This window comes from Schistocerca americana, chromosome 5 (genome assembly GCF_021461395.2).
Source record: "Schistocerca americana isolate TAMUIC-IGC-003095 chromosome 5, iqSchAmer2.1, whole genome shotgun sequence".
In the NCBI taxonomy this organism is placed as follows: domain Eukaryota; kingdom Metazoa; phylum Arthropoda; class Insecta; order Orthoptera; family Acrididae; genus Schistocerca; species Schistocerca americana.
In genome coordinates this window covers 375,742,874-375,768,232 of record NC_060123.1, presented here as the reverse complement: position 1 = coordinate 375,768,232, position 25,359 = coordinate 375,742,874, and the positions used below count along the sequence as shown (strand labels likewise).

The following is a 25,359-nucleotide window of genomic DNA, read 5'->3' as shown; positions in this document are numbered from 1 at the left end:
CACCCACCACAATATTATATGCCATGCATTATATGCCAACTAGCTTCATTAATGATGAAGAGATTGAACGAATGTGTGATGAGATAAGAGAAAATATTCAGATAATTAAGGTAGGCAAAAATTTAATTGTGATGGGAGGTTGGAATTTGATAGTAGGAAAAGGAAGAGAAGGAAGAATAGTACTGGAACATGGATGGGGGACAGGAATCAAAGAGGAAGTTGCTTGGCAGTATTATACACAGAGCATATTTTAATCTGATTGTAAAAACAGTCATAGGTCATTCTACCACTGTGGAATGGAATAGTTTTCATATATTTTAATAGTTGCTAATACTTGATTTAAGCATCATAAAAACTTTTTATGTATCTATTTCACGAATAGCAGTTAATCTTAAAAATTGCTATTGTCATATTATTGTGGTAGTTGTTTGATGCCTTGTTGATGGATAGTTTTAATTCTGTTTATAGGTCATGTTTAAGAAGCCTAGTGAACACAGTTCAGGTTACGGAGAGTTTCATCCAGACCCAGAATTTCGTAAGATTGTTTTTGCAGAAGATTACACAACTAAAAATGGTAACTGTGAAGAAAAGTTGAGGCCACTAATAAATAATGAACCAGCACCTGCATGGAAAGCACCTGAAGAAAATGGAACTAGACTTGGTGAGTTTTTATCTACCATGCAAATATTTCTTTGTCAGACTCATTTGGTGTGGTATGTGCTATACATGTATGTGAGATTAAATTGAAAAGTTTTTTTTTCTCTCATGCACCAGGATGGAAAGAGAGGGATACAAGTGAGTACCATTTACATTCAGTTCCTTTAATTAAAGTCTTATCTTAAATTTTACTTGTATACTTATCAACTCATTGTTATAATAAGGGGATAGTACTTCATGATAGACTCACTGCCTTCAGTCCTGTTATATTTGCAGATGTCACAATCAAGCAAAACTTTTATATTTTCTCATCATCACATATGTAGTACACTTTTTTCTTTTTACATTCTCTCTCTCTCTCTCTCTCTCTCTCTCTCACACACACACACTCTCACACACACACACACACACACACACACACACACACACACACACTCAGCAACAGTAACTTGTTAATATAACATCACAAGAATGTAGAATGGTTGACAAACACTATGTTCTTGTAGTTTCATAGCTTTACCAATTGAATGTTCCATTTGATACAGTTAACTAAGCATTTTATCTTATTTCTTTACCTTTACTATGGCACTGCACAGTGTCCCTGGGTATTATTCAAAAGAGTTTTACTATATATATAAAATCATTCTGCTGACAGATCAGGAGACCAACTGGGTAACTGAAGTGCTTCAGGGGGTAATGTTGATGTATATTAGTCCATCTAGTTTAGTAATGTTGGGTATTATTTGACTGTCAAAAACTCAGAAGCACATTTCCTGGAATCAGTTGTCTTCATCAGGAAGTAAGCAGAATACCACATCTGGAGCTCTGTGTGACAGACAAATACCCATTAGAACCAAAAAAAACACCTGTACAGAGTAACCATTACTCTGTGATTTACTGCAGTGATGTATTGGCTGTGAACACAGAACTGAAATCTCCATTCAGAATATGTCCACATTTTTCAAGTGGACATAGTTGGTTTACTTTCAATGATTGGCTCATTAATGAATGCATAGTTGATATTTCTAAAGTAACATCCATCACAGAACTGGTACATCATTGTTTGTGAGTAAAGAGGGAGCCCCGTGGCCACTTGCCAGGCAACTGTCTAAAAGGGTGTGTAAAAGACAGAATGGCTTGAACAAGTAATGTTCTGTTACCCTTATCTATGATGGTAAAACTTTTTCAGTGACACTGTTAGACAGGTGCAGTATTTATTCACATTCTTGTGCAAATTGCAAATGATGTAGGCACTAAGTAGACTACTCACTGAATAGCAGAAGTCTTAGGTGAACTCCCCCCACACACATGCCCGCGTGGATGCATGCTCACACACATAGCCACACCTGGGCTGATACATTGTGCTGGCTGATTGTGTTTATAGCCAGTACAATGTAGCTGCAGATGCATAGGATTCATCCAAAAGCTAGAAAAGTTTGGTGATTTATCTGGTAACAAATAGGCAACCATGTTGCATATTTATTACCAGATAAATCAACAATTTAAATCAAAGTCACAGTTTGTCATCCACAAAAGATATAATGAAATTAGAAAAGTTTTCATTCTCTTTTGTGTGCATACCAACACCTCAGTGCTTCTGCTATTTGGTGAATTTTATCCTTTAGTGTCATATTATTTACATTGCACCAGAACTCTCATTATTCTTAAACCACATGGCAAGTGTATAAAATTAAAGCAGTTCTATTTCTTTGTAGTATCAAGAGTTTGTGTTTCAATTTATAATGATCTGTATTTTTTATAAGAAATTCGGTCACCATCAGGACAAATATATTTTTAATTGTGAGTGCTGACTCAATCCTACATGTTTGGGGATGATAAAAATTTTCCAGATTTTTATGCGCGGCATCAGATTGTATCTAAATTTGTCTTTGGTTGGTTAAATTACTCTTTATTTACTAATATGCTGATGAATTTATACCATTACTTAATTGAGAATGCTAATTTGCACTCAAGGGGGGGGGGGGGGGGGGGTAGTAATTTACATAACTAAAATCTGAAAATTACTGTATACAAAATGGTTGTGCGTGACAGGAAGTCTCATCACATTGATCACAAAATTGTTAGATGCAGAGCAATCATGAATCAGAATTAGAAAGAAACAGATTCACCAGGCAGGAATGTAGATTCTGGGAATTTATATAAGAACAGGGACGAATACCAGATTAAACTAGGTATTAAATGTAGCATCTTAAAAATTGTATGTTATACAGACATAGGAAAAAGGACAAATTATGTAACAAAAGTACTTGGGAAAACAAGGAAAAGAGGTTACAGTGTTAAAAGTTCAAAGAATGAAAAGGGAAAGAAAATCTTATCTGGGCCAAGGCAACTATTAAATACAAGGTGAAAGTCTGAAGCAACAATAACAATATTGCACAATATTTTGAATGTAACAAAAATGTACATTCATGTAGTATGGAAAGTTCTGGCAGAATGTAACAAAAAAATACGAGTAAGAGTAACAACTCACCAAATATTAGAGATGTTGAATCATTGACAAGCATATAAAAATCGCTGAAAACTTTGCTAGCTTTCAGATGAATCCTTTTTCGAACTAGAGAAAAACACACACACACACACACACACACATACATTGTGCCAGCTGAGTACACAATGGTGGGACTGCAGTTCTGCAGGTAGAATGGCGTGAGGATTCGTGCTGGGTGGAGTGGTTGAGACACAAATGAGGTGGAGAATGGGAGGGAGGTGGAGGGACCATGGATGATGGCTCGGAGGAAGAGAAAGTGAGAATTAGAGGCATCAGTTGCATTGGATAGGAATTTAGACACCCTGAAAGACACTCCATAACTGGTGTGTTCATGCAGCACACAAAATGAGGAGGAATGGGATGGGAAGGAATGACAGAAGATAGGAAGGAGAGACTGAGGAAGAGGATTTGACAGTATGAGTGAAGTCGAGGTCCTGGGGTGGGTTGGAGTTGGTTATGGGGTAGTGTTTAACAGAAATTGAAGCCAAGAGGATTATGATGTATTCACAAACTTCTACTTATGATTGTTAAACTGGATCACAAAGTGGAATCAGCAGAAAATCGTCTCGTGCGTGTGACTTGTATTGAGAGAAATAAACTGTGAGACCACTGTGAACATATGGTTAACATTTGTATGAAACTACCATTAGTGGTAATAAGAAAGTCATGGCAGCCAATCAAATGGATGGTAGGTGTGTTTTTTATGTATTGTCACCATCTGCCTACAGGCCACTCATGTGTCTGTGAAAGTGGATTTAATTGGGAGTTTTGAAAGAATTATATCCTATTAATTCTCAATCATTGGTCCATTTGTATTCATTCAGTGACGTATTTGCAAATGGAAAGAAGAGTGCAAGTGGTATTTGATGTATTGCTGTTAGTGTTTGAACATTTTACCCACTATGTAATATTCTGTTGCTGTGTTGTAATAAGAGAAGATATGCACTGGATTGAGGGGAAGCTATGATTTTGGCCTTTACACTACTTGCATAATAGTAGTTGCTGGCAAAGACAGTCACACAAAGTACACATTCAGCCATTATTATTGTCAAATTTCAAACTAAATTCAACCAATAGCAAGCCATGCTGCCAAGGCGTGTGTAACTATACCTTGACTAATTTCTGTCCAGACATATTAATATGGAAGACCTTTGTGTAACAGACATACTTTAGCTGTAAAAAACATACAGTAAAATATTTGCAGTAATGCTCTAAATCTGCTTGAGAAAAATTTAGATTGTTTTTCATTGCCTCCAGATGAGAAATTTTATCCCATGGTATCCTAACTTGTGTTCTCTTCAGCTCACTACTTCAAAAGTATTAAACCTTGCTGTGAACAGCAGTCAAAATATTGAAATTCGTCTCACGTTATTAGTCCTCTAGTCCTTTAGTTTGGCCATATGACATCATATGAAATCAGGGAGGCTGGCTGGCGCACCAACCCTCGTTGCCAATCTGCTGGGTGGATTTTTGAAACTTTTTGTTTTTTTTTAGAGGCGGGAGGGGGGGGGGTCATTCCTTTATTGGGGGAAAGAGACTGATGTGTAACTGACAAAAGGAAAAGATAAATAGCCCCAATGTGCAAGGTAGGAATTGAAGCTAGCTATGGAGTATATAATAATTAGTTATATTCAATCAATGTATCAAAGTTGAGAGTGAAAACTGTAAAGATATCATTCAAGTGCAGGTGAATATGAAATACAAAAGAAATGAGAGAGATTGGAGTGACGTGATAAGTGAGAAAGGAGTTAAAATGGAACAACAAATTATGAAAAATGGGAAAATTAGGAAAAATAACCTGATGCGGTTGGTAGTTTATATTACAGACTCGAAATTGATGATGTATCTGCTGTTGTATTCCAGGGCTTTGGAAATTGTGGTACAGTATTTTGCTTCAGGCTAGTACATCTGATATGTGTGCAATTTTTTTTCCTAATGTTTCATTGGTTCCCTAGTAATTATTGCTGGCTAATTAACTGTATAAAAGTTCTGGAAGTAACAGATGAACAACTGTTTATCTATTTGTTTCTTGCTTGTCAGCCATGCTTTAGTTGTTAATGTTTCAGTAATTCTGTCCAACTTAGTGACTTTCTGAATTATTGTGTGAAAACAACTCTCATTTACTTTGATACACAAAAAGCAGTCTATCAGCTGCATATAAATGTGTTAGTTAAGTTTGTATAATTACTGAATCAGATTGCATATTTGACATACCAGTCCAGAATTAATCTGTTTTAGTATAGAAAATATGTTGGACATTTCCAACTGTTAGTGAGCTATACTACTCAACTTTTCAGGTCAGGAAACTGTGCAGCTAATGATATTAGATTATTATTTTTTTCTTACAGTCTGAGTTGTTGATATTCTCTTTTACCATATTTGCTGTGTGTTATAAACATTATCTGAATGTCCTGTGACTATTATTGTTTCTCATATGAATCATTTGTTTTGTACTTGTGAACAGCTTTTAACCCATTCTTTCTTCAGCAAAATCAGTGAACAGTTGCATTATGTCCAGTATTTGACATAAACCTTATAAACTTGTATGTTGCCCAAGCTGGAGGAGACCTGGATGGAATTGATGTACTGATCTGTTTAATGTTAACACTGGAGGCTTGGTTTTAAAAATGGAAATTTGTAGGACCTGTTGATTAATTCTAAGATCTCTTTCAGTTCACCATAAGCTGTCCACAATTGAGTTATGTGAGATGTCCATCTTTCTTGTTTCTTATGAGGGCATGCACGAGTTTTGCTGGCAAGCCAATGTCCCATTGAAGAATCCAAGTGAGAGTTGATGTTAAACAAATTTTAATGCTAAGCAAAAGTTAATGCTTTGCCATTGTGTTTCAAAAGAAGTATGACACAAATTTAGTTTCCTGTCTAAGAAAGTAATATTAAAGGAGAAACACCATCGTATGACTCCTACAGTAAAGAATTATTGGCTCTTCACTATAGCCCTGTTTTGGAAATCATCTAGGAATAAAGGTGCAGTGGCAGGTTACTATGGTCTGTCTTTCAGGGGATCTAGAGATTGATCACCTGCGCAAGCGGCTTGAGGAGACAGAAGCAGCCATGGAGAGGATTGTAGCTCAGATGGGTTCAGTTCCTCTTCCCTTGCATTCCTCATCAGGCATGTGTTTGGGTTCATTTCATGCCAAGGTTAGGGCAGTATGCTCATATCCACAGCTTGGTGGCTTGCATGGCATTTTGATTTTTTATCGCATTTGCAGTTCATGTCATTGAAAATGTGTCCACTGCTAGAAATTCCAGGAAACATTGCTGTTTGTGTTTGTAGGTGCACCACTATGAACTTTCATACCTGAATAGAATATGATCACATTTTGTACAGCTTAGAACAGATGTGAATATCAAGAGCTGAAAATAAATGTATTAACAGCCATCACTCATGAAGTTAGAGCAAGATTGTTGTGCATCAAGCACAAAATTTCTGAAAATGGTGTGCAAAATAGAAACAGCAATGTCAAAACATCAGTAATGTGGTTTAGATACGTACCCTGTAAATATAGATTTGTGAAATTATTAATTGTATCCACTGTCACAGACAAGAATTCTTGAGACCTGAATCTTGTGGCAGTAATGATTGGAAGTTTCTTTGCTGTAATTTATCTCTCATTTACCCTCTTTTGACCTACTTCTTTCGTAGTTATGACAGCAATCACAGGATTAATAGCTGAAGTGGATCTTCAAAGAGAGATTCTAGAAAAGCGAGCTGGAACACAAAACAGTTCTCTGTCAGAAAAGAAGGTACTGTGTAATGACACTGTTGGCATTTGTCAAGTGTCCTGCATGGCTAAGTAGCTTTACAACCAAGTAACAATGAGCAGTGTGGGTGTGAGCTATAATGAGATGAAGAACTACATTTTTTCGTACTCTTGTTATTGAAATTATTTTAGTTCTGGATAACACTTTTAATGTGTTTAATGTATGTATACCAGTTAATTAAATGACAATTAAAGTGCGGATTTCAGATATAATTATGCAGAAGTTTAACTGAGAGAAGATGTAGTGACTTTCATCAAGTCATTACTTAGATGTAGGACTTTTCATAACAAAATAAAAATTTTTGCAAAAATAAATGTTATGTTTATAAACTTGTGTTTTTTCTTGTTATAATAGTTATATAATTTATTCTGAAAAGTGACTTCATCATTAGTTTACAAAAGTTTTCTAATGTGTTACTAGTAACTGGAATTGCAGTCAATTGAATGCTGTGATCCTACAACTGTTGTCATTAGGGGAAATATCAGACATTTGGAGCCACACATTGTCTTAAGTCTCTTTACTTTATGAGACAGGAATGTGCCACCATAAAATAACTGTCCAATTTTCTGTTTCTGATTTGCACTCAGTTTGACAAAAACCACTTTGGAATAAACACTCAATCTCACACACATTACACTAAACATGATTGCCCATCAACTTACCAATTGACAAATCAATAACAACTAAAGCTGGGACTCAGATAATTATTATTCATCTTACTTCTCATTCTCATTGAGTGGAGCCTTGGAATTTTTATGTGCATCAGTTTTTTAAATCTTCTCATGGTGGTATCTGAGTGTACACAGTGCTGCCATCATCTTCTTAGCATCTCTTATTAAAAAAGAGAATACTGCTGTTATACTTTAATTTCCCCAGTCACCACAACATAGTCCCCCTGGTCTCTTGTACTAGGAGTTGAACAAATCATTATTGGAAGGCCACTGACATGTTAGATTACTGTTGCAATCCCAGTGAGAGTTAAATGGAATTCCATTTCATGGGGAAAATAAAGATGGGTAGAGCCATGGTCAGATGAATAGGGTGGGAGTGGATGAACATTCTCATGATGAAGCAAACTGTCTTAATCCTTCACCCCTCTTTCTGTTTGTACCAAATTTTTTCCACTAGTTTCCTCCAAGCACCATAATAGAACAATTCGAAAACACAAACTTTAATTCCTTGTGGATTGTTCTATGATTTTTAACAACAATTACATAATGTTGCTTTGAAATTTCTTTTATTCACTGTATCCCCCAGAAAGTACAGAATTTACTATGGCAATAGTTATTTCAGTTCATATGCTAAAATGCGTTAGCATGTCCCATGTGACAACCCAAAATACTACATCCAAAGCACACTACCTGCTTCCTGACATTGTAGTCTGATTTGAAACTGTGGGACAATTGTAACAAGATAGTTTCTTACCTAAAGCAAGATAACCGTGTGCTTCATCTGCTGATAGAACAATTCAACATAGTAATTCATGTGTAGAGTTTTAACACAATATCAGTGTGTTGTAAATAGTGGTAATATTAAACGTCCGTAGTTTTCTTTAAGAAAGGTAATATTAAAATATTTTGTACATGACACATAAAGTGACATATCTCTAATCACAAGTGAATGTAGAACCATTTTCTGACTACATAGGCTCTCCAAGGACCTGAGAAGAGTTCCACTTATTTTACATTCATCAAATTTGTAATTTACAGTTTGGATCATCTCTTCAGAATGTAATGCAAACACAGAACTGTAATTTACATTTAGAATCCTCTCTTGTGAATATAATGCAGAAGTTTCCAAAGTATGATCACAGTTTTGATTTCATATTATGTGTTACAATAAATTGCTCACAATTGGTAGTACCCAAGATACCTGTTCCATAGATGTGCTCATATTGTTTGAAAATTTAGAATTGCTTTCTTCTGTATTTCATCTTAAGTAGATATCACAGGTTGACTGTGTTTCTATGTATTAAGCACAAATCTGTTGTGTGAAGTTTCGTTATGATGTGCTAAATAGTAAATGTTGAAATGTCCTGGCAGATTAAAACTGTATGCTGGACCGAGACTCAAACTCGGGACCTATGCCTTTCGCGGGCCATCTGAGCTACCCAAGTATGACTCACAACCCATCCTCACAGCCTTAATTCTGCCAGTACCTTGTCTTCTACCTTCCAAACTTCACAGAAGCTCTCCTGCAAACCTTGCAGAACTAGCACTTTTGGAAGAAACGATATTGCAGAGAGATGGCTTTGCCACAGCCTGGGGGAAGTTTCCAGAATTTCATTTCTTCGCAGTATCCTTTCTTCCAGGAGTGCTAGTTCTGCAAAGTTTTTCAGGAGAGCTTCTGTGAAGTTTGGAAACTAGGAGATGAGGCCCTGGCGGAATTAAGGCCGTGAGGATGGCTCGTGAGTCGTGTTTGGGCGGCTCAGATGGTAGAGAACTTGCCCGCAAAAGGCAAAGGTCCTGAGTTCGAATCTTGGTCCGACACAAGTTTTAATCTGCCAGGAGGTTTCATATCAGCGCACACTCCACTGCAGAGTGAAAATTTCATTGTAGTAAATGTTGTTTGCCTATGTGTATCCTATTTGTTTTTCTTTCCTTCTGGTATTTCATTAGTAACCATTTTTATCCCACTGTTCAGATTATCTGAAAATAAAAACAGTTTGTGTTAAATAAAATAATTCCCAATTTGGTTTGTCCTATAAGCACTAGAGGTCATAAAATATGTGTATAATGTAAGCAGTAATTGCTAAATTTTGAACTAGTGTATGCAGCCTAACAAAAGAAATGAAGCACCCAGTAGGGGCACTGCAAACAAAATGAAACTTCATAAGTTGTAAGGTTGTATGATGTTACTCCAGTGATTACAAATTCGAGCCAAATTTACAAAGAACTTGGCAATATGAGCCCACTTACCTATATAACACTGCAATCCCTCCTGCCTGGATGCATGCACCGATTCAGTTGGGATGTGTGCCATAAAGTTATTGTATACTCTCCAGAGCCAAATTGAACCTCAACCATTGTAACTGGATTTTGATATCCTGGATACTGGCAATGGGACAGAGTTGACGTCTAAATTGGTACCACACAACTTCTGTCAGGGACAGATCTGGGTACCTTACTTTGTACTGGAGTACCCCAACATCAGGCACACAGTTCAAAGAGGCATGTGCCATGTTTGGATGAGCATTGTCCTTTTGAAAAAGGCACCATGATACTGTCATATGTGAGAGCAACACATACTGTCATATGTGAGAGCAACATTGGTTTGACTCTTCAAAACATTGGAAGGATGTGACTTTTGCCCAGGTTGCCACCATACACACCTGTGATGATCATCCAGGGTAGTGTGGAACCATGATTCATTGCTGAACATAATACACAGTTCAATACTATTTGTCAGTAGTCCACTCTTCTTGGTCATGGCACCACTCTAAATGCAGCCATTTGTGTTGTAGTGTTAACAGCAGCGTATGCATGGGATGGTAATTCACCATTCCAGCTGCAGTTAGTTCTGACCAATGGTGCAGGATGACACAACATGTTGCAAAAAGTCCACTACTTGTTCTAGGATTGCAGGTGCAGATGTGAAGTGTTATGATCTACTTGGTGCACAATACAGCGATCCTCCCTTGTGGTGGTCAGATGTGGTCAACCAGAATCTTGACAATGAGTATGCCTGCCCAAACGTTCCTGTGCTCTCCAACATTTGGGCAATGTCACATCCAAATTATCACATCCAAATAACCCACAAATATGGATACTGCACGATTCGACCAGGTAGTTAAATTGAGACCCACAATGAGGCCTCATTCAAACTTTAAACTTTGTAGTTGCTGATAATGGCCTCTCTTATGAATACTCAGTACTTCGCATTTTTCACAGTAATGATTCAATATCTGATGCTGTTCACACCCCTCTCTGTATACGCTGCCAAGTCTGGTAACCTGGTAACAACTTTAAATCATGGAATCATGGACAAGATTAATGCCCTCTTGGGGCCTTACTAGCTGCCAGAGATAATTGCAACTCTAATCATTTACATACCTGCCAAGGATGTATAAATGCATGAAACTACAGTGACATCCGACCATGCATTTGGGTGCTTCACTCTAGATGTTTTTTTTTTTTTTTTTTTGGGTGTGTATATAATACTTATTTACATATATTTATGTTCTGAAGAAGTGACTACTAGGGACCTGAAAATTTTACATTTGCAATAAATGCGAATACAGATACAAAAACATGAAATTACCTAATAAATACTATTTTCTAGTCAGTTGCACGCAGATGAACTGTTTTATGAAGTATAGTTTGGAAAAGCTTTATTTACTGCATATAAATATCAAAAGGCTTCATCCTTAAATTTGTATGTCTAATCATTTACAAACAAACAAAATTTTAAGTGTGAATTTTGCCAAAAAAAGAGAAGTTATTTATTCTGGTCCCTAGTGATTACTGTTTTACGTACACTACTAAATGGAAAAATTGCAGTACTAAAAATAAGGGATCAGAGTACTATGAAATTTGTATCATATATTTTACTAATAAGAATATAGGAAAACAATTGTAGTTACAACTTATTATTCAGTGGCACTAGTTCCGTATTTTTGTGGTGCCTCCACATCCTGCAGTAAGATTTTATGTAATGTATTGGCTAATTTTGAGAGAATGTGAAATCTGTAGCAACCAGTTTCATTAATGATACCACAGTGTGGTCACACAATCACACCTGTTGTTCCTAGTTTGTAATGATCGATAATGCTTACTTATCATTACCTTGTGCAGCAGATACCTCAGATTAGAATGTACTCGTGAACATATTGTATGGTGTATGAGTTTCAATAAGAAATATTGGTAATGTTAAAGTTATGAAAGTCATTATATATCTTTTAGATGATACCAAGTTAATGCATACATTTTCATAGTCAAACTTAATGTTAGAAAACTGTCCAAACCTTTCCTTCATATGAAAAGGAAAATTCTATAAGAAATTTTTGAAATCCACAAATAGTCAGAGGGACTGACCAGTAATTGAATTCATGAGATGGAATTCCAGGCACATGTGGTATAAACTCACAGATCATTATAAGGTACTAAATTTTAGAACAATTTGTTCCTTCTACAGGGGAGAATAGGGAAACAGTTGAGAAAGAAGGGGGACAGGAGGGACAGATCACTCAGATTCTCTGCACCTCCCACTCCTGTCAGCTAGTTCTCTTTTCTCCTCTGAGGAAATGTTCTTTGGCTGTGAAAGTTAGCTGAGCTGTTATTTATTTATTTATTTATTTATATGAGCATCTATTGGCTTTGTTGGAGTTGCACCTCCTGAAGATAAGAATTGGTCTGCTTATATACTTACATGTAATTAAGCCTTGTTAATTGTTAATAGTTTTAACTGAATCAAGTCATCAAGATGAAAATGTTATGTAGCACTGTAAGAGATGACTTTGATTGTTTTCTAATGAAAAATTTTTAGTACGGGGCATGTTCAGAAGGTAGGTGTACTAGATTTTTACATTCTTTTTTGAAAAATTGTACTTGAAAAACTTACAGGATACTGTGGGTACACTTGTTGACTATTTTTGCACATAATTGCAATCCCATTCAGTACATGTGATAAACTGTGGCACAATCTTCTTTATGACCTCCTCAAAAAATTCTCCTGTCAGATCCTTCCCCCACTTCAGAACCTCTCATCAATTAAAAATTTATTCTTGTGTGCCTTCAGGGAGAAGAAAAGGATGATAATCTGCAGGTGCCAAGTCAAGGGAACATGGTGGATGGTTCAAAACATCCCATCTAAATGAGTCCTAGGATGCATTGGTGGCTAAAAGGCTATGTGAAGATGGGCATTGCCTTGCAGCAAGTGCACTCCTCTTGTCAGCATACCCCTCATTTTGTTTTGAATACTCCTTTTAAAATGTTTCGGGGTCTCACAATATAGTTGTGCATTGATGTTTTTCCCCTGATGCTAAAATTCAACCAAAATGATGCTGTCCAGCCCCAAGACACATAGGCCATGATTTTTTTGACCAGAACTATGGGTTTGAATTTTTTTGCAGATAGGGAATTGGTGTGATGCCACTGTGACAACTGTCTTTTTGCCTCAGGCATGTAATGAGTCACCCAAATTTCATTTTTGGTCACAATAGAGCTCAGAAAATCCTCACCTTCCAATTTAATTTGCTCGCATGCACTATTGACTTTATTTTTCTTGTGCTCCTCTGTCAGGTGTTTTGCGACCCATCTTGCACACTGTTTCCAGTATCCCAACATTTCTGTGAGTGTCTCGTATAAGAGAGTTTCAGAGAGTTGTGTAAACATTGCAGAAATTTCATCCATTTTTTGCACCAACTCAAGTCAAAATAGTAGGTCTTCCAACCCTCTGTTCATCATGAACATTTGTTCTACCTCCACTAAACACTCTACACCATGTTAACACACTCATTCTGTTCATAACATCTTTGCCACAAACCATTTTGATTCATAAAAAAATTTCATTAAGTGCTATTCTTTCCACGATTAGGAAGTGGATCACAGCATGTGGCTCACACATGATGGGATTTTTTACCTACATCTTTTGTGCAGCTGGACACTATAACTAGAGTTTGTCTACTACCATGTTCTTGTGATGTTTGCTCTGGTCAGGGGATCCCCTTCTACTACTCAGTGTTGCCAACCCTCTAAAAACAAAAGGCCACAACCTGTTACGGTTAGTGTACATGTACTTTCTGAACATGCCTCAATTTGTACTGGATAAATGGTAAGCATATCTGTGCGATCATATGTTGTAGGTCTATATTTTTTGAAGCCTTTACTGTTGAACATTATTTTTACACCTACCCTTTCGTGTTCGCCTTCTCTCGACACTGGACAAAACAGGTTTCCTCAAAACAGTTGGAAGTGAGTCCCACTGCCTAAGTTTCAGTTTCAGAGAGAGGGAGCACCTCAAACTTGTTGGTTACAGGGATTGGTACAGTACCTTGAGTCCTTCCTGGTCCCCATGCACCCTGTACAGGACACCTAGATCTACCATTGACACGCCACTTGCAGTCAGGTGGATGAGTAATGGTAGATCCTGTACTTTCTACAGAGGTGACAGGATCCAGAGGAGAGGATAGTACTTGAGGTATCTGTGGTATGGGTATCACAGGTACACAAATCTCAGGAGCTCTTCCAACACACTGACTTGCAGCAACTGTCAATCGTTTCCAGCTGCTTACGAATTTCAACCAATTAATCCCATGTTTGAGAACAGCATTCTTAATGGGACTGCATTTTGGCTGGTGTATTGTATTACAAGGCAGTGAACAAATAACTTTAAATTAAGCCCGCTGACTATCTTTTAATCAGTTGAGCTAAGAGGAAGGAAATAACAAAATAAGATTTCTATTAAGGCAATACAAAAACCTGTGGTAAAAATTACTAGTTTCCTTTGAGGTTATATAGTTGTTCACAAACTTAAATATAGAGTTATTTATGATAGATGCAGATAACTTGTGTGGCTACTCCTCTTTAAGGGAACTAGATGTAACATATTATGTTAGTTAGACTATCTGCAACTAAATCAAATGCTGATTTACTACAAATTGCTCATTAATTATGCAAAGAACAACGCTAGCGTCTGAAAATTCTCAAAAATACACCTTTATTTGTGTTGGTATACAATGAATACAGGGGTGATGTATTCTTGCTAGAACTGTGAACCACAAGTGCTGATCTGCTATGAAATAAATTACACATCCAAAACTTACAAAAATAAAGTTTTGTAAGCATCTGAAAATTCTCAAAAATAACCTGTTTTTCACATAATTGTGCAATGAAATTAGAGAACAATTGTTTTGAATGAGGATAGGCCTCTGTTCTCAAAAATTATAAAAGAACACAATTAAGTTCAAGCCTATTATTGACAATAGCAGTACGTGTTTATTGCGACACTCGCAAATATTCAGTATTTCACAATGTATCACAATACAAATGGATGTTGATACAATCAATATAAAATTATGCTGAAGCGACATGATCAGTAAAATAAGTGAATCCTGAACTCTGAATTGGTACACAGTTCTTGTACACGTGGTCTCATACGAAGGAAAATTCTGAAGTTTGCTTTTGTATATAAATAAAAGTGCATATTGCATGATTTTTCACTTGGCTGATTCTGTGCACACTTCTTCACTGGTATTCCAAAGAAGAACACTGCAGCCTGAGTTTATTACGGTGAAAATCGCGAAAATGTGCAGCCTCAACAAAGCACGTCTTATGCCTGTTGCAGCTAAGAAGCATGACCAGAAGAACAACATTATATAATGGAGATAATTTGGGTGCAGTGCCCATGGTGTCTTTTTCTTTGTATTCCTACGTATTCCTTTTTGTGAGAGCAGTATAATATATATTGTATAAGATTATAAAAGTCGCTTTTTTCATTTACTCTGAGAATGAAAGTAGTTCTATGGCACTCCACTGTCATCATTGCGAGATACTTATTTTACTTGTCATGGCTGTAGAAATCTGAGTGTTTTTAAGACTGTGTAACAGTTGTTCCTATTTGAAAACAATGTAAAAAGTTTTTTCTCAAATTTCTGTAAAATATAGATCTATGTTTCACCCTGTTGTTCATTTTTCTAAAAGGTACTGTGCTTGTTACATGCTCTATTCACTAACTACAACAAGAGAATAACTTTCTTGAAAACTGGTATACATTTCCAAAGAAACAATGTGTTTTATACTTATGTAATTTCTTCATCTCATTGCAACACCCAACTTTATGATGCAGAACCCAAGTACAAAATATTTAATGATTAAAGAATTTTTGATCTCTAATCAGCTGCAGAATATTAACAAAATACAATTTTTCATGGATAATATTACTTCTTATCTTTATAAAAGGTTACTCTTTTAAATGAATCAATAATATTTCTTTAATACCAGAATAATACAACACATCATACAATTACATTAGTATAATGTAAGGGAAAATTTTCTGATAATCGTCTCTCGCATGCTTTTCTATTATGTATGACTTTCTTTGCATTCAGTCTGTTCAAGGATGCAAATATTGAGACAGTGTTATAGTTTTAGTTATGAATTGACTTGCATGCACGTACCCACCCACCCATCCTTTCCTCTCTCTCTCTCCCCCCCCCCCCCCCCCCCCCCACACACACACACACACACACACACACAGTAACCTGAGGTCTTACTGTTTAAACTTTTGCAATTACAACTGCATTCATAAACCTTAACTGATTCCTTCAACTTGTACTATACCATCGTATTCAGACACCTGACGTCTAGAGTATGTTTTTGATCCTGTAGCATAAAAACTTTCAGTAGCCTTGTGATATAACAATGTGTTTGTTAGTGTACTTAGATTTTCCTTTTCTGTGATGGTATTATTTGCAGTCCTGTAGGAGATGATGATGATGATCAATTCCTTTTAGTCAGTAATAAGTTACTTGCATTTACAGTCAGTAGTTTTACCAGATTAGTTTGTTTGCATTAGCGAATGAAGCACTTCTTCTTGCAAGATAGAAAATGTGTAACAAAATATTTAATTTCATTTGGATATTTCTTATTTTGTTGTCTGTGAACTGTGTGCAAATCACCAGTTATGCACAATTGTTATAATCGCACGATATGTTCCCACTGAATTTGCTGCAGCTTATGCATGAATTTGTCTGGGTAAGCATTCATTAAAATTCACAGTTAGTATATTAAAATAGCATGATAGTAGTACTGAACACAAGTATTTGAGCATAAGTTATAGTGATAATATTTTCTATTTAGGAGTGTGTTTGCAAATCACAAATGTGTAAAACAGTCTGGCAGATTGAAACTATGTGCTAGAATATGTTTCAAACCTGGGGCATAGAGCACTTTTCCATGAAACGCAAAGATCTCAGGTTGGAAACTTAGTTCAGCACACAGTTTTAGTTTGTCAGAAAGTTTCATATCAATGCAATCTGTGCTGCAGAGCGAAAAATTTGTTCTGGAAACATCCCCCAGACTGTGGCTGAGCCATGTCCTCACAATAGCCTTTCTTACAGGAGTGCTATTTCTCCAAGTTTTGCAGAAAAACTCCTGTGAAGCTTGGGAGATGAGTTACTAGCAGAAAGAAAGCTATGAGGATGGGCCATGAGTCATACTTGGATAGTTCAGTTGGTAGAGGACTTGATTGTCAAAGACAAAGGTCCCTGGTTAGAGTCACAGTTGTGCATACTGTTTTAATCTGCCAGGAAGTGGTGTATCAGCAGTCTTTGCTGTAGAGTGAAGACTTCGTTCTGGCGCAAATGTGTTGTTTGTGAAATGCCAAGTTCATATTGGCAACGAGATATAGACAAACATCTGTGGTTTGAAAAATTTTTGCATATGATAATTTCTATATCTACATCTACATCCATACTCCGCAAGCCACCGGACAGTGTGTGGCGGAGGGTACCTTGAGTATCTCTATTGGTTCTCCCTTCTATTCCAGTCTCGTATTGTTCATGGAAAGAAAGATTGTCGGTATGCCTCTGTGTGGGCTCTAATCTCTCTGATTTTGTCCTCATGGTCTCTTCGCGAGATACTCATAGGAGGGAGCAATATACTGTTTGATTCCTCGGTGAAGGTATGTCCTCAAAACTTCAACAAAAGCCAGTACCGAGCTACTGAGCATCTCTCTTGCAGTCTTCCACTGGAGTTTATCTATCATCTCCGTAATGCTTTCGCGATTACTAAATGATCCTGTAAAGAAGCACGCTGCTATCCATTGGATCTTCTCTACCTCTTCTAACAACCCTGTCTGGTACGGATCCCACACCGGTTAACAGTATTCAAGCTGTGGGCAAACAAGTGTACTGTAACCTACTTCCTTTGTTTTTGGACTGCATTTCCTTAGGATTCTTCCAGTGAATCTCAGTCTGGCATCTGCTTTACCAACGATTAATTTTATATGGCCATTCCATTTTAAATCACTCCTAATGCCTACTCCCAGATAATTTATAGAATTAACTGCTTCCAGTTGCTGACCTGCTATATTGTAGCTAAGATCTTTCTTTCTACATATTCAAAGCACATTACACTTGTCGACATTGAGATTCAGTTGCCATTCCCTGCACCATGTGTCAATTTGTTGATTCCCTGTTCTGCGTTAACTGTTTCAAATTGTTCAGGTCTGATTGTCACCGGAAGGTCTAACATGTTATCACCACGAGTCGGTTCTCGGTTTAACTGCTCAAGGTAGTTTTCAGATAATGCATTTGAAAAAAATTTCACTGGATTCTTTGGCCCTGCCACCTGTTATAAATGTTTAAGTCTCACAGTCTATATCTGGCAAATTAAAATCTCCACCCAAAACTATAACATGGTCGGGAAGTCTACTCGAAATATTTTCCAAATTTTCCTTCAGGTGTTCTGCCACAACAGCTGCTGAACCAGGGGGCCTATAGAGACATCCAATTACCATGTTTGAGCCTGCTTTAACCATGACCTTCACCCAAATTATTTCACATTTCAGATCTCCATCAATTTCCTTCGATACTATTGCACTTTTTATCACTATAAACATGCCTCCCCCTTCACTGTCCAGCCTGTCTCTGCGGTATACATTCCAATCTGAGTTTAGAATTTCATTACTGTTTACATCTGGTTTCAGCCAACTTTCCGTCCCTAGTACTATATGGGCATTGTGACTGTTTACCGTATTTATTCGAATCTAAGCCGCACTCGAATCTAAGCCGCACCTGAAAAATGAGACTCGAAATCAAGGAAAAAAAAATTTCCCGAATCTAAGCCGCACCCGAAATTTGAGACTCGAAATTCAAGGGGAGAGAAAAGTTTTAGGCCGCACCTCCAAATCTAAACAAAGTTGGTCTATTGTAATATGAGACACAATTTAGGTAGAATAAATGACGATACAGCTACAATAGTTTAGTTCGAGTCCTAAGCTTAGCAGTTAAGCTTTACCAGGTAGCCATTGCTATGCGTCAGGCGTGCTTCGTCTGGTTTGAATGGGTTGCTTATTTTTCTTTGATCTGGTAAGTGCCGTTCTCTTTGTTATAGGTGTTTACGTCACTCTAGGCTGAAAATGCATTATTGTACTGTGTCATGTATTGTTTGTCGCATTGTGATAGTAAGTGTTTATGACCGTCGCCGCTCGCGGCATGGCTTGCTTACGTGCGCACTACCGCCGCTTACAATAAAAAAAGAAAGGAATTGTCTCATTAGCGAAACAATGGCAAGAGACTGCTATTTGTTGTTAATTATACTGCTGCTTTCTTTGATAATGATCAACAAGAACCAAATAATAGACTGCGTATGATAGATGTTCTGAACGACAGTTTAGCTAAAATTTTTCTCCGTTTGAAAATCTTTGCAGACGCCTCTTTTGTACATTACATTCTGCACAGAAATTAGTCATCTTAGATTTAAAAATCTAGTCAATTGCCGTGCTTCATTTCTGATTGAATCACTATTAGGCATCAGAATAATACGAATATAAACATGACATGATATGTATATTCTTCCGCATTTGCTGCTGTCTCACACTAGCTTCGTAGGTTATTAGGTAGACAGGATTTAAATGAGATAGCAGCAAACACGAAAGAATACATGGCAAAATGTTTATATCCGTATTATTCTTATGTTGAAGAAAATACTGCATGTGATTCGCAATTCATAAAAGTTCCTATTAGCAACCATCTCTTCTCACAGGTAGGAAAAAATTCAGAACGTAGAGTTGGCCATATTGACAAACATCCCAAATAGTCTTGCCAGTCGGATTTTCGTAGTACATTGAAATGCTGCTACATTCGAAGATGAGCAACACGGAATTTGTATTTACTTCGTTGGATAATGTATGAAAATGCAGTGGTCGAAACTCGGGATGGAGAAAAAGCTCGTCTTACACCTTTTTTTTAAAAAAATGTATTTACTGACGCAGAGGTTTTGGCGCCAGTATTTATCTTTGTGCCTGCGAAGTATGCCTGTGTAGCGCTACATATATTCAACGGCAGAAGTTAGTTCTAGCGGCACCTACCAACATTTTTCAGAACTTCCATTTACTTTGCACTCGATTCTAAGCCGCAGGCGGTTTTTTGGATTACAAAAACCGGAAAAAAAGTGCGGCTTAGATTCGAGTAAATACGGTATTAGTGAGAGCAGTTCTGGGACCTTGGGACCCTTCTACAGGCGCTCCTGCAGTTTACTTTTACCACATTAATATTGTCATTCCCTGTTGCGTTTTGCCTACTGCTACCTTGTCGCGTGTCAGGAGGTGTCTTGTTGGGCCTAGGGAGGGAATTCTCTAACATAAAAAACCCACATGTGCACTCCACATGTACTCCGCTACCCTCGTAGCCGCTTCCTGCATGTAGTGCATGCCTGACCTATTCAGGGGGACCCTACATTTCTCCATCCAATAGCAGAGGTCGAGAAATTTGCACCCCAGATCTCTACAGAATCGCCTGAGCCTTTGGTTTAAGCCTTTCACTCGACTCCAAACCAGAAAATCGCGATTGGTTCTGGGAACAACACTACAAATAGTTGGCTCAGATTCCACCCCATGAGCGAGGCTTTCTGCCTTCACCAACTCTGCCAACTGTTTGTATGAACTGAGGATAAACTCTGAAACCAGACGCCAGGAGCCTTTGGTGCTGACATGAGCAACAATTTGCAGTCGGGTGCACCCAGTGCTCTCTATCGCCGCCGGCAGGGTCTCCTCCACATCTCGGATGAGACCTCCCAGCAAGCACACAGAGTGAACACTGGCCTTCTACCCCAACCTTTCCGCTATTTCACTAAGGGACTGCATCACCCACCTAACATTGGAGCTCCCGATCAGTAATGAACCCCTCCCCCCTTGTGCCTGCTCGAACCTTGCTGAAGGAGCGGCCACATGTCCACTCACAGGCAGAGCGAGTCTGTGATGCCACACGACCAGCCTCCACATTGACCCTCCGCCTCGTGCGACACGAATGCCGTTGAACCCGCCACTCCCCTTGGGGAGAGGGTGGCCCAACCGTGCCCCATACCCGCGAAGATGTCTTGACAGCAGGGACTGTGAGTGAAGCATGTATCACCTGGGGTGTACCATGTGATGCACCAGACTCCCCACTGCCGCTACACTCCAAGGCAGCAGCCTGTAGACAGCTGACCATGCTCATCAACATGTTCAGCTGTTCGCGAACAGTAGCCAGCTCCTGCGTCCGTACACAGCAGTTACACATCCTATCCATCCTAAGAAATCAACAATTTACTGTAGAGATTTAAGCAGTCAACTTTTAACTAGACTGCTACTTCACTAAAGGCAGCTGATAGCTGACTTAACTGTGGTTACTAGACACTTCTTGTTGGAAACAATGAAAATAAGCACTAACTGTCTCTGGACATTATTCAAAACAAACACGAAATCTATGGAACGCTATTACTAGTACTCGAAAATTAAAGCTTACTAAAAGCAAAAACACATGGAAAAAGAAGTGACAAGTAAGAAAAACACAGTTAATAGTTAAGTTTATGTACCTTGCTGCACAGGAGATGTGAAGCAGACAGCAAATGCATAAAAAAGTATTATTTTAAAGAGGAGGAATATATTTTGTTGGCGGAAGATTAATTTGTAGGTTTCAAAGGTAGATTACTTTATTAAACCTACTTCCCGTGCAACTGTGGGGTTCCTGAGTTAAGGTACAATGTGCCTGAGAGTTACTATTGGGGAATCAACTGTTACCTCAGCTTCTCAATTTTAGTGCACTAGCAATAATCACTGACCTAAGGAATGTATAGATAAAGAACATATGAAAGTGGATGCCAACAAAACCATTTATTGAACGTGAAAGTAACAAGTGTGAAGGACCAAAATTATAAACCACCACCTAACAGTTGAAGTTTTCAGGGAATAACTTCTATCATGCTTTAAATATGGCACAAAACTTCAATTTTAAGGTATTTATTCTGTCGCTTACTCAGAATTAGCAGAAAAAATGCTTTAGCGTGCAGAAATGCAAAGTTGACACATCATATTTGCTGTGAGAGGCAAATCATCTTGTAACTTTTTTTACATTCATAGTTTGACATCCTTCTGGAAATATATATTTAATTATTACGACTTGATTATAATTCCTCTCCATAATAGAATAACATCATGTCTTCAATCTCTTCATCATATTTCGAGCTAGTTGTCTTATAAACTTCTTATACTGTGGTAGGCATGGTTTTTGTGTCTATCTTGGATACAATAATCTGTTCACTAAGCTGTTCATAGTAGCTTATCCGCATTCCTATTTTTTTAATGTATTTTTTTTATTCATTATTAAACCCACTCCTGCATTACCATTATTTGATTTTGTATTTGTAATCGTGTATTCACCTGACCAGAAGTTGTTCCTCCTGCCACTGAACTTCAATAATTCCCACTATATCTAAGTTTAACCTATCCATTTCCCTTTTTAAATTTTCTAACCTACTTGCCCAACTAAGGGATTTGACATTTCACACTCAAATCCGCAGAACGCCAGTTTCGTTTCTCCTGATGACAACGTCCTCCTGAGTTGTCCCCGCCTGGAGATCTGAGTGGAGGAGTATTTTACCTCAGGAATGTTTTACCCAAGAGGATGCCATCATCATTTAACCCTACAGTAAAGCTACATGCCCTTGGGAAAAACTACGGCTGTAGTTTCCCCTCACTTTCAGCCGTTCGCAGTACCAGCACAGTAAGACCATTTTGGTTGATGTTACAAGGCCAGATCAGTCAATCATCTGGACTGCTCCCCCTGCAACTACTGAAAGGGCTGCTGCCCCTCTCCAGGAACCACATGTTTGATTGGATTAGAAGATACTATTTTACTTCCAGTGAACATTTAATGTAGGTTAAAATTGTATGTTGGCCAAAGCAGATAACCTAAGTGTTTTCTTTCAGGCATACTGATATTCTGTCATTCTTAGCCACAAATGAAACTAGATTTCAAAGTTAGGTTGTGTTCTGACTGAGTTCAAATCCAGCTTTTGTCATCATAAATTTATGAATATCATCTTTCCTCATTGTTAGATTATTTTTATGAGTTTTAGTTGAATTTAGATGTTAGGTTTTGTGTTGCCAGTTTTCAATTTTATATTCCTACTTTTTTTTGCCTTCCGCCATTCTGATCCATTTGTTAACTCCCTCCTCTTAGTAAAGCAACTTAAATCATTTAACAAAATAAAGTTTTCCAGTCCAGACTGTATACCAGTTAGGTTCCTTTCAGAGTATGCAGATACAATAGCCCCATATTTAACAATCATGTACAACTGTTGGCTCGACAAAAGATCCATACCCAAAGACTGGAAAGTTGCACAAGTCGCACCAACATTCAGGAAAGGTAGTAGGAGTAATCCACTAAATTACAGGCCCATATCATTAATGTCGAAATGCAGCAGGATTTTGGAACATATATTGTTTCAAAACATTATGAATTACATCGAAGAAAATGGTCTATTGACACACAGTCAACACAGATTTAGGAAACATTGTTCTTGTGAAACACAGCTAGCTCTTTACTCACACGAAGTGTTGAGTTCTGTTGACAAGGGATGTCAAATTGATTCTATATTTCTAGATGGCTTTTGACATTGTACCACATAAGTGGCTTGTAGTGAAATTGTGTACTTATGGAACATAGTCTCCTTTATGTGACTGGATTCATGATTTCCTGTCAGAGAGGTCACAGGTCGTGGTAACTGACGGAAAGTCATCGAGTAAAACAGAAGTGATTTTTGGCGTTCCCCAAGGTAGTGTTATAGGTTCTTTGCTGTTCCTTATCTATATAAATGATTTAGGAGACAATCTGAGCATCCATGTCATTTATTGACTAGAAAGTCATCAGAAGATCAAAACAAATTGCAAAACAATTTAGAAAAGATATCTGTATGGTGCGGAAATTGGCAATTGACTCTAAATAACGAAAAGAGTGAGGTCATCCACGTGTGTGCTAAAAGGAATCTGTTAAGTTTCGGTTACATGATAAATCAGTCAACTCTAAAGGCCATAAATTCAACTAAATACCTAGGAATTGCAATTATGAAGAACTTAAATTGGAAGGAACACACAGAAAATGTTGTTGGGCCGGCTAACCAAAGACTGCACTTTATTGGTAGGACACTTAGATGTTGCAACATATCTATGAAAGAGACTGCCTACCCTACACTTGTCCGTCCTCTTTTAGAATACTGCTCTGCGCTGTGGGCTCCTTAGCAGATAGGACTGACAGAGTACGTTGAGAAAGTCCACAGAAGGGCAGCACATTTTGTATTATTGTGAAATAGGGGAGAGAGTGTCACTGAATGATACAGGATTTGGGGTAGACATTAAAACAAAGACATTTTTCATTGTGGCAGAATCTTCTCACAAAATTTCAATCACCAACTTTCTCCTCCAGATGCAAGAATATTTTGTTGATGCTGACCTACATAGGGAGAGTGATCACCATAGTAAAATAAGGGAAATCGGAGCTCACACAGAGAGATATAGGTATTCATTTTTTCCACGTGCTGTGTGAGATGGTAATAATAGAGAATTATTGTGAAGGTGGTTCAATGAACCCTCTGTTGGGCACTTAAATGTGATTTGAAGAGTACCCATTTAGATAAGATGTAGATAATACTGACTTAATTTCATGTATGTACTGGTTAGGTTTCACTGCTGTAATTGTGTTGTGTGTTACAAACATGTCTAGTTTTTTGAGTGAGCAAGAAATTTTGGAAGCTCAAGTGAAAGAAATTGCTCAGTAACTTACCTCTCACTTTTTTCTTGGAAGGGTAATTATACTTTCTGTCATCATTATTTAAAAATTTGTAATCTATCAAAGAAGTAAATTAAATGTAGAAAATGAGTCTTGAAGCTTGTATCTGTTTTATTGTATGTTACTCTGGAAGATACAGTTGCATATGTGACAGTAAAAATGGTCAGTTTCCTAGGTCCAATATTCTTTTACATATGTAGTCTCCAAAACATTTACAATGTTAATACTGCTGCTGGAACGTGGTTCTACTCACACTAGTAATTTCTAATATAATTTTTGGAGATCTCTGAAGTTTTGGGAGACAATGAATCTCACATTTTTATGATGGAAAACATGTTCTTGAGTTAAAAGTTATATCTATTTCATTTTTACAAATATAATGCTACTTGGAATTTTGTATGTGATGGCTTAATCGGAATTAAAACTGTGAATGTGAATTGGTTGCTCTGTTTTGAGAGAATGGATCACATAAATGCTGTTTTTAAGATAAATATATTTTTTTGGTCATAATATCCTCTTTCTGTCATTAGACAGCAGAAGACATTCCAGAAGTCAATAATGTTGCAGCTTCTACAAATGAAAAGTTGTTGGCAACAAGTCACAAGGTAATTGAATAGGCCCACCTCTTTTTGAGATATGCATAGTA

At 37.5% G+C, this 25,359-nt stretch overlaps 1 protein-coding gene across 13 annotated transcripts in view; it reads left to right on the top strand.

Annotated features, from left to right (window-relative positions):
- Positions 1-25,359, top strand: part of LOC124616783 (FK506-binding protein 5) — a 215,240-nt gene that overhangs the window by 47,677 nt on the left and 142,204 nt on the right. For 4 of the 13 annotated variants that reach the window (XM_047145194.1, XM_047145187.1, XM_047145195.1 and 1 more), the window contains 4 exons: positions 469-661; positions 775-795; positions 6,186-6,325; positions 25,244-25,318. In XM_047145194.1, coding sequence (XP_047001150.1) covers positions 469-661; positions 775-795; positions 6,186-6,325; positions 25,244-25,318 — 429 coding nt within the window. Of the gene's footprint in view, positions 1-468; positions 662-774; positions 796-6,185; positions 6,326-6,830; positions 6,932-25,243; positions 25,319-25,359 lie in introns of all 13 variants that reach the window. The other 9 variants (XM_047145189.1, XM_047145185.1, XM_047145192.1 and 6 more) reach the window with 6 other exon arrangements.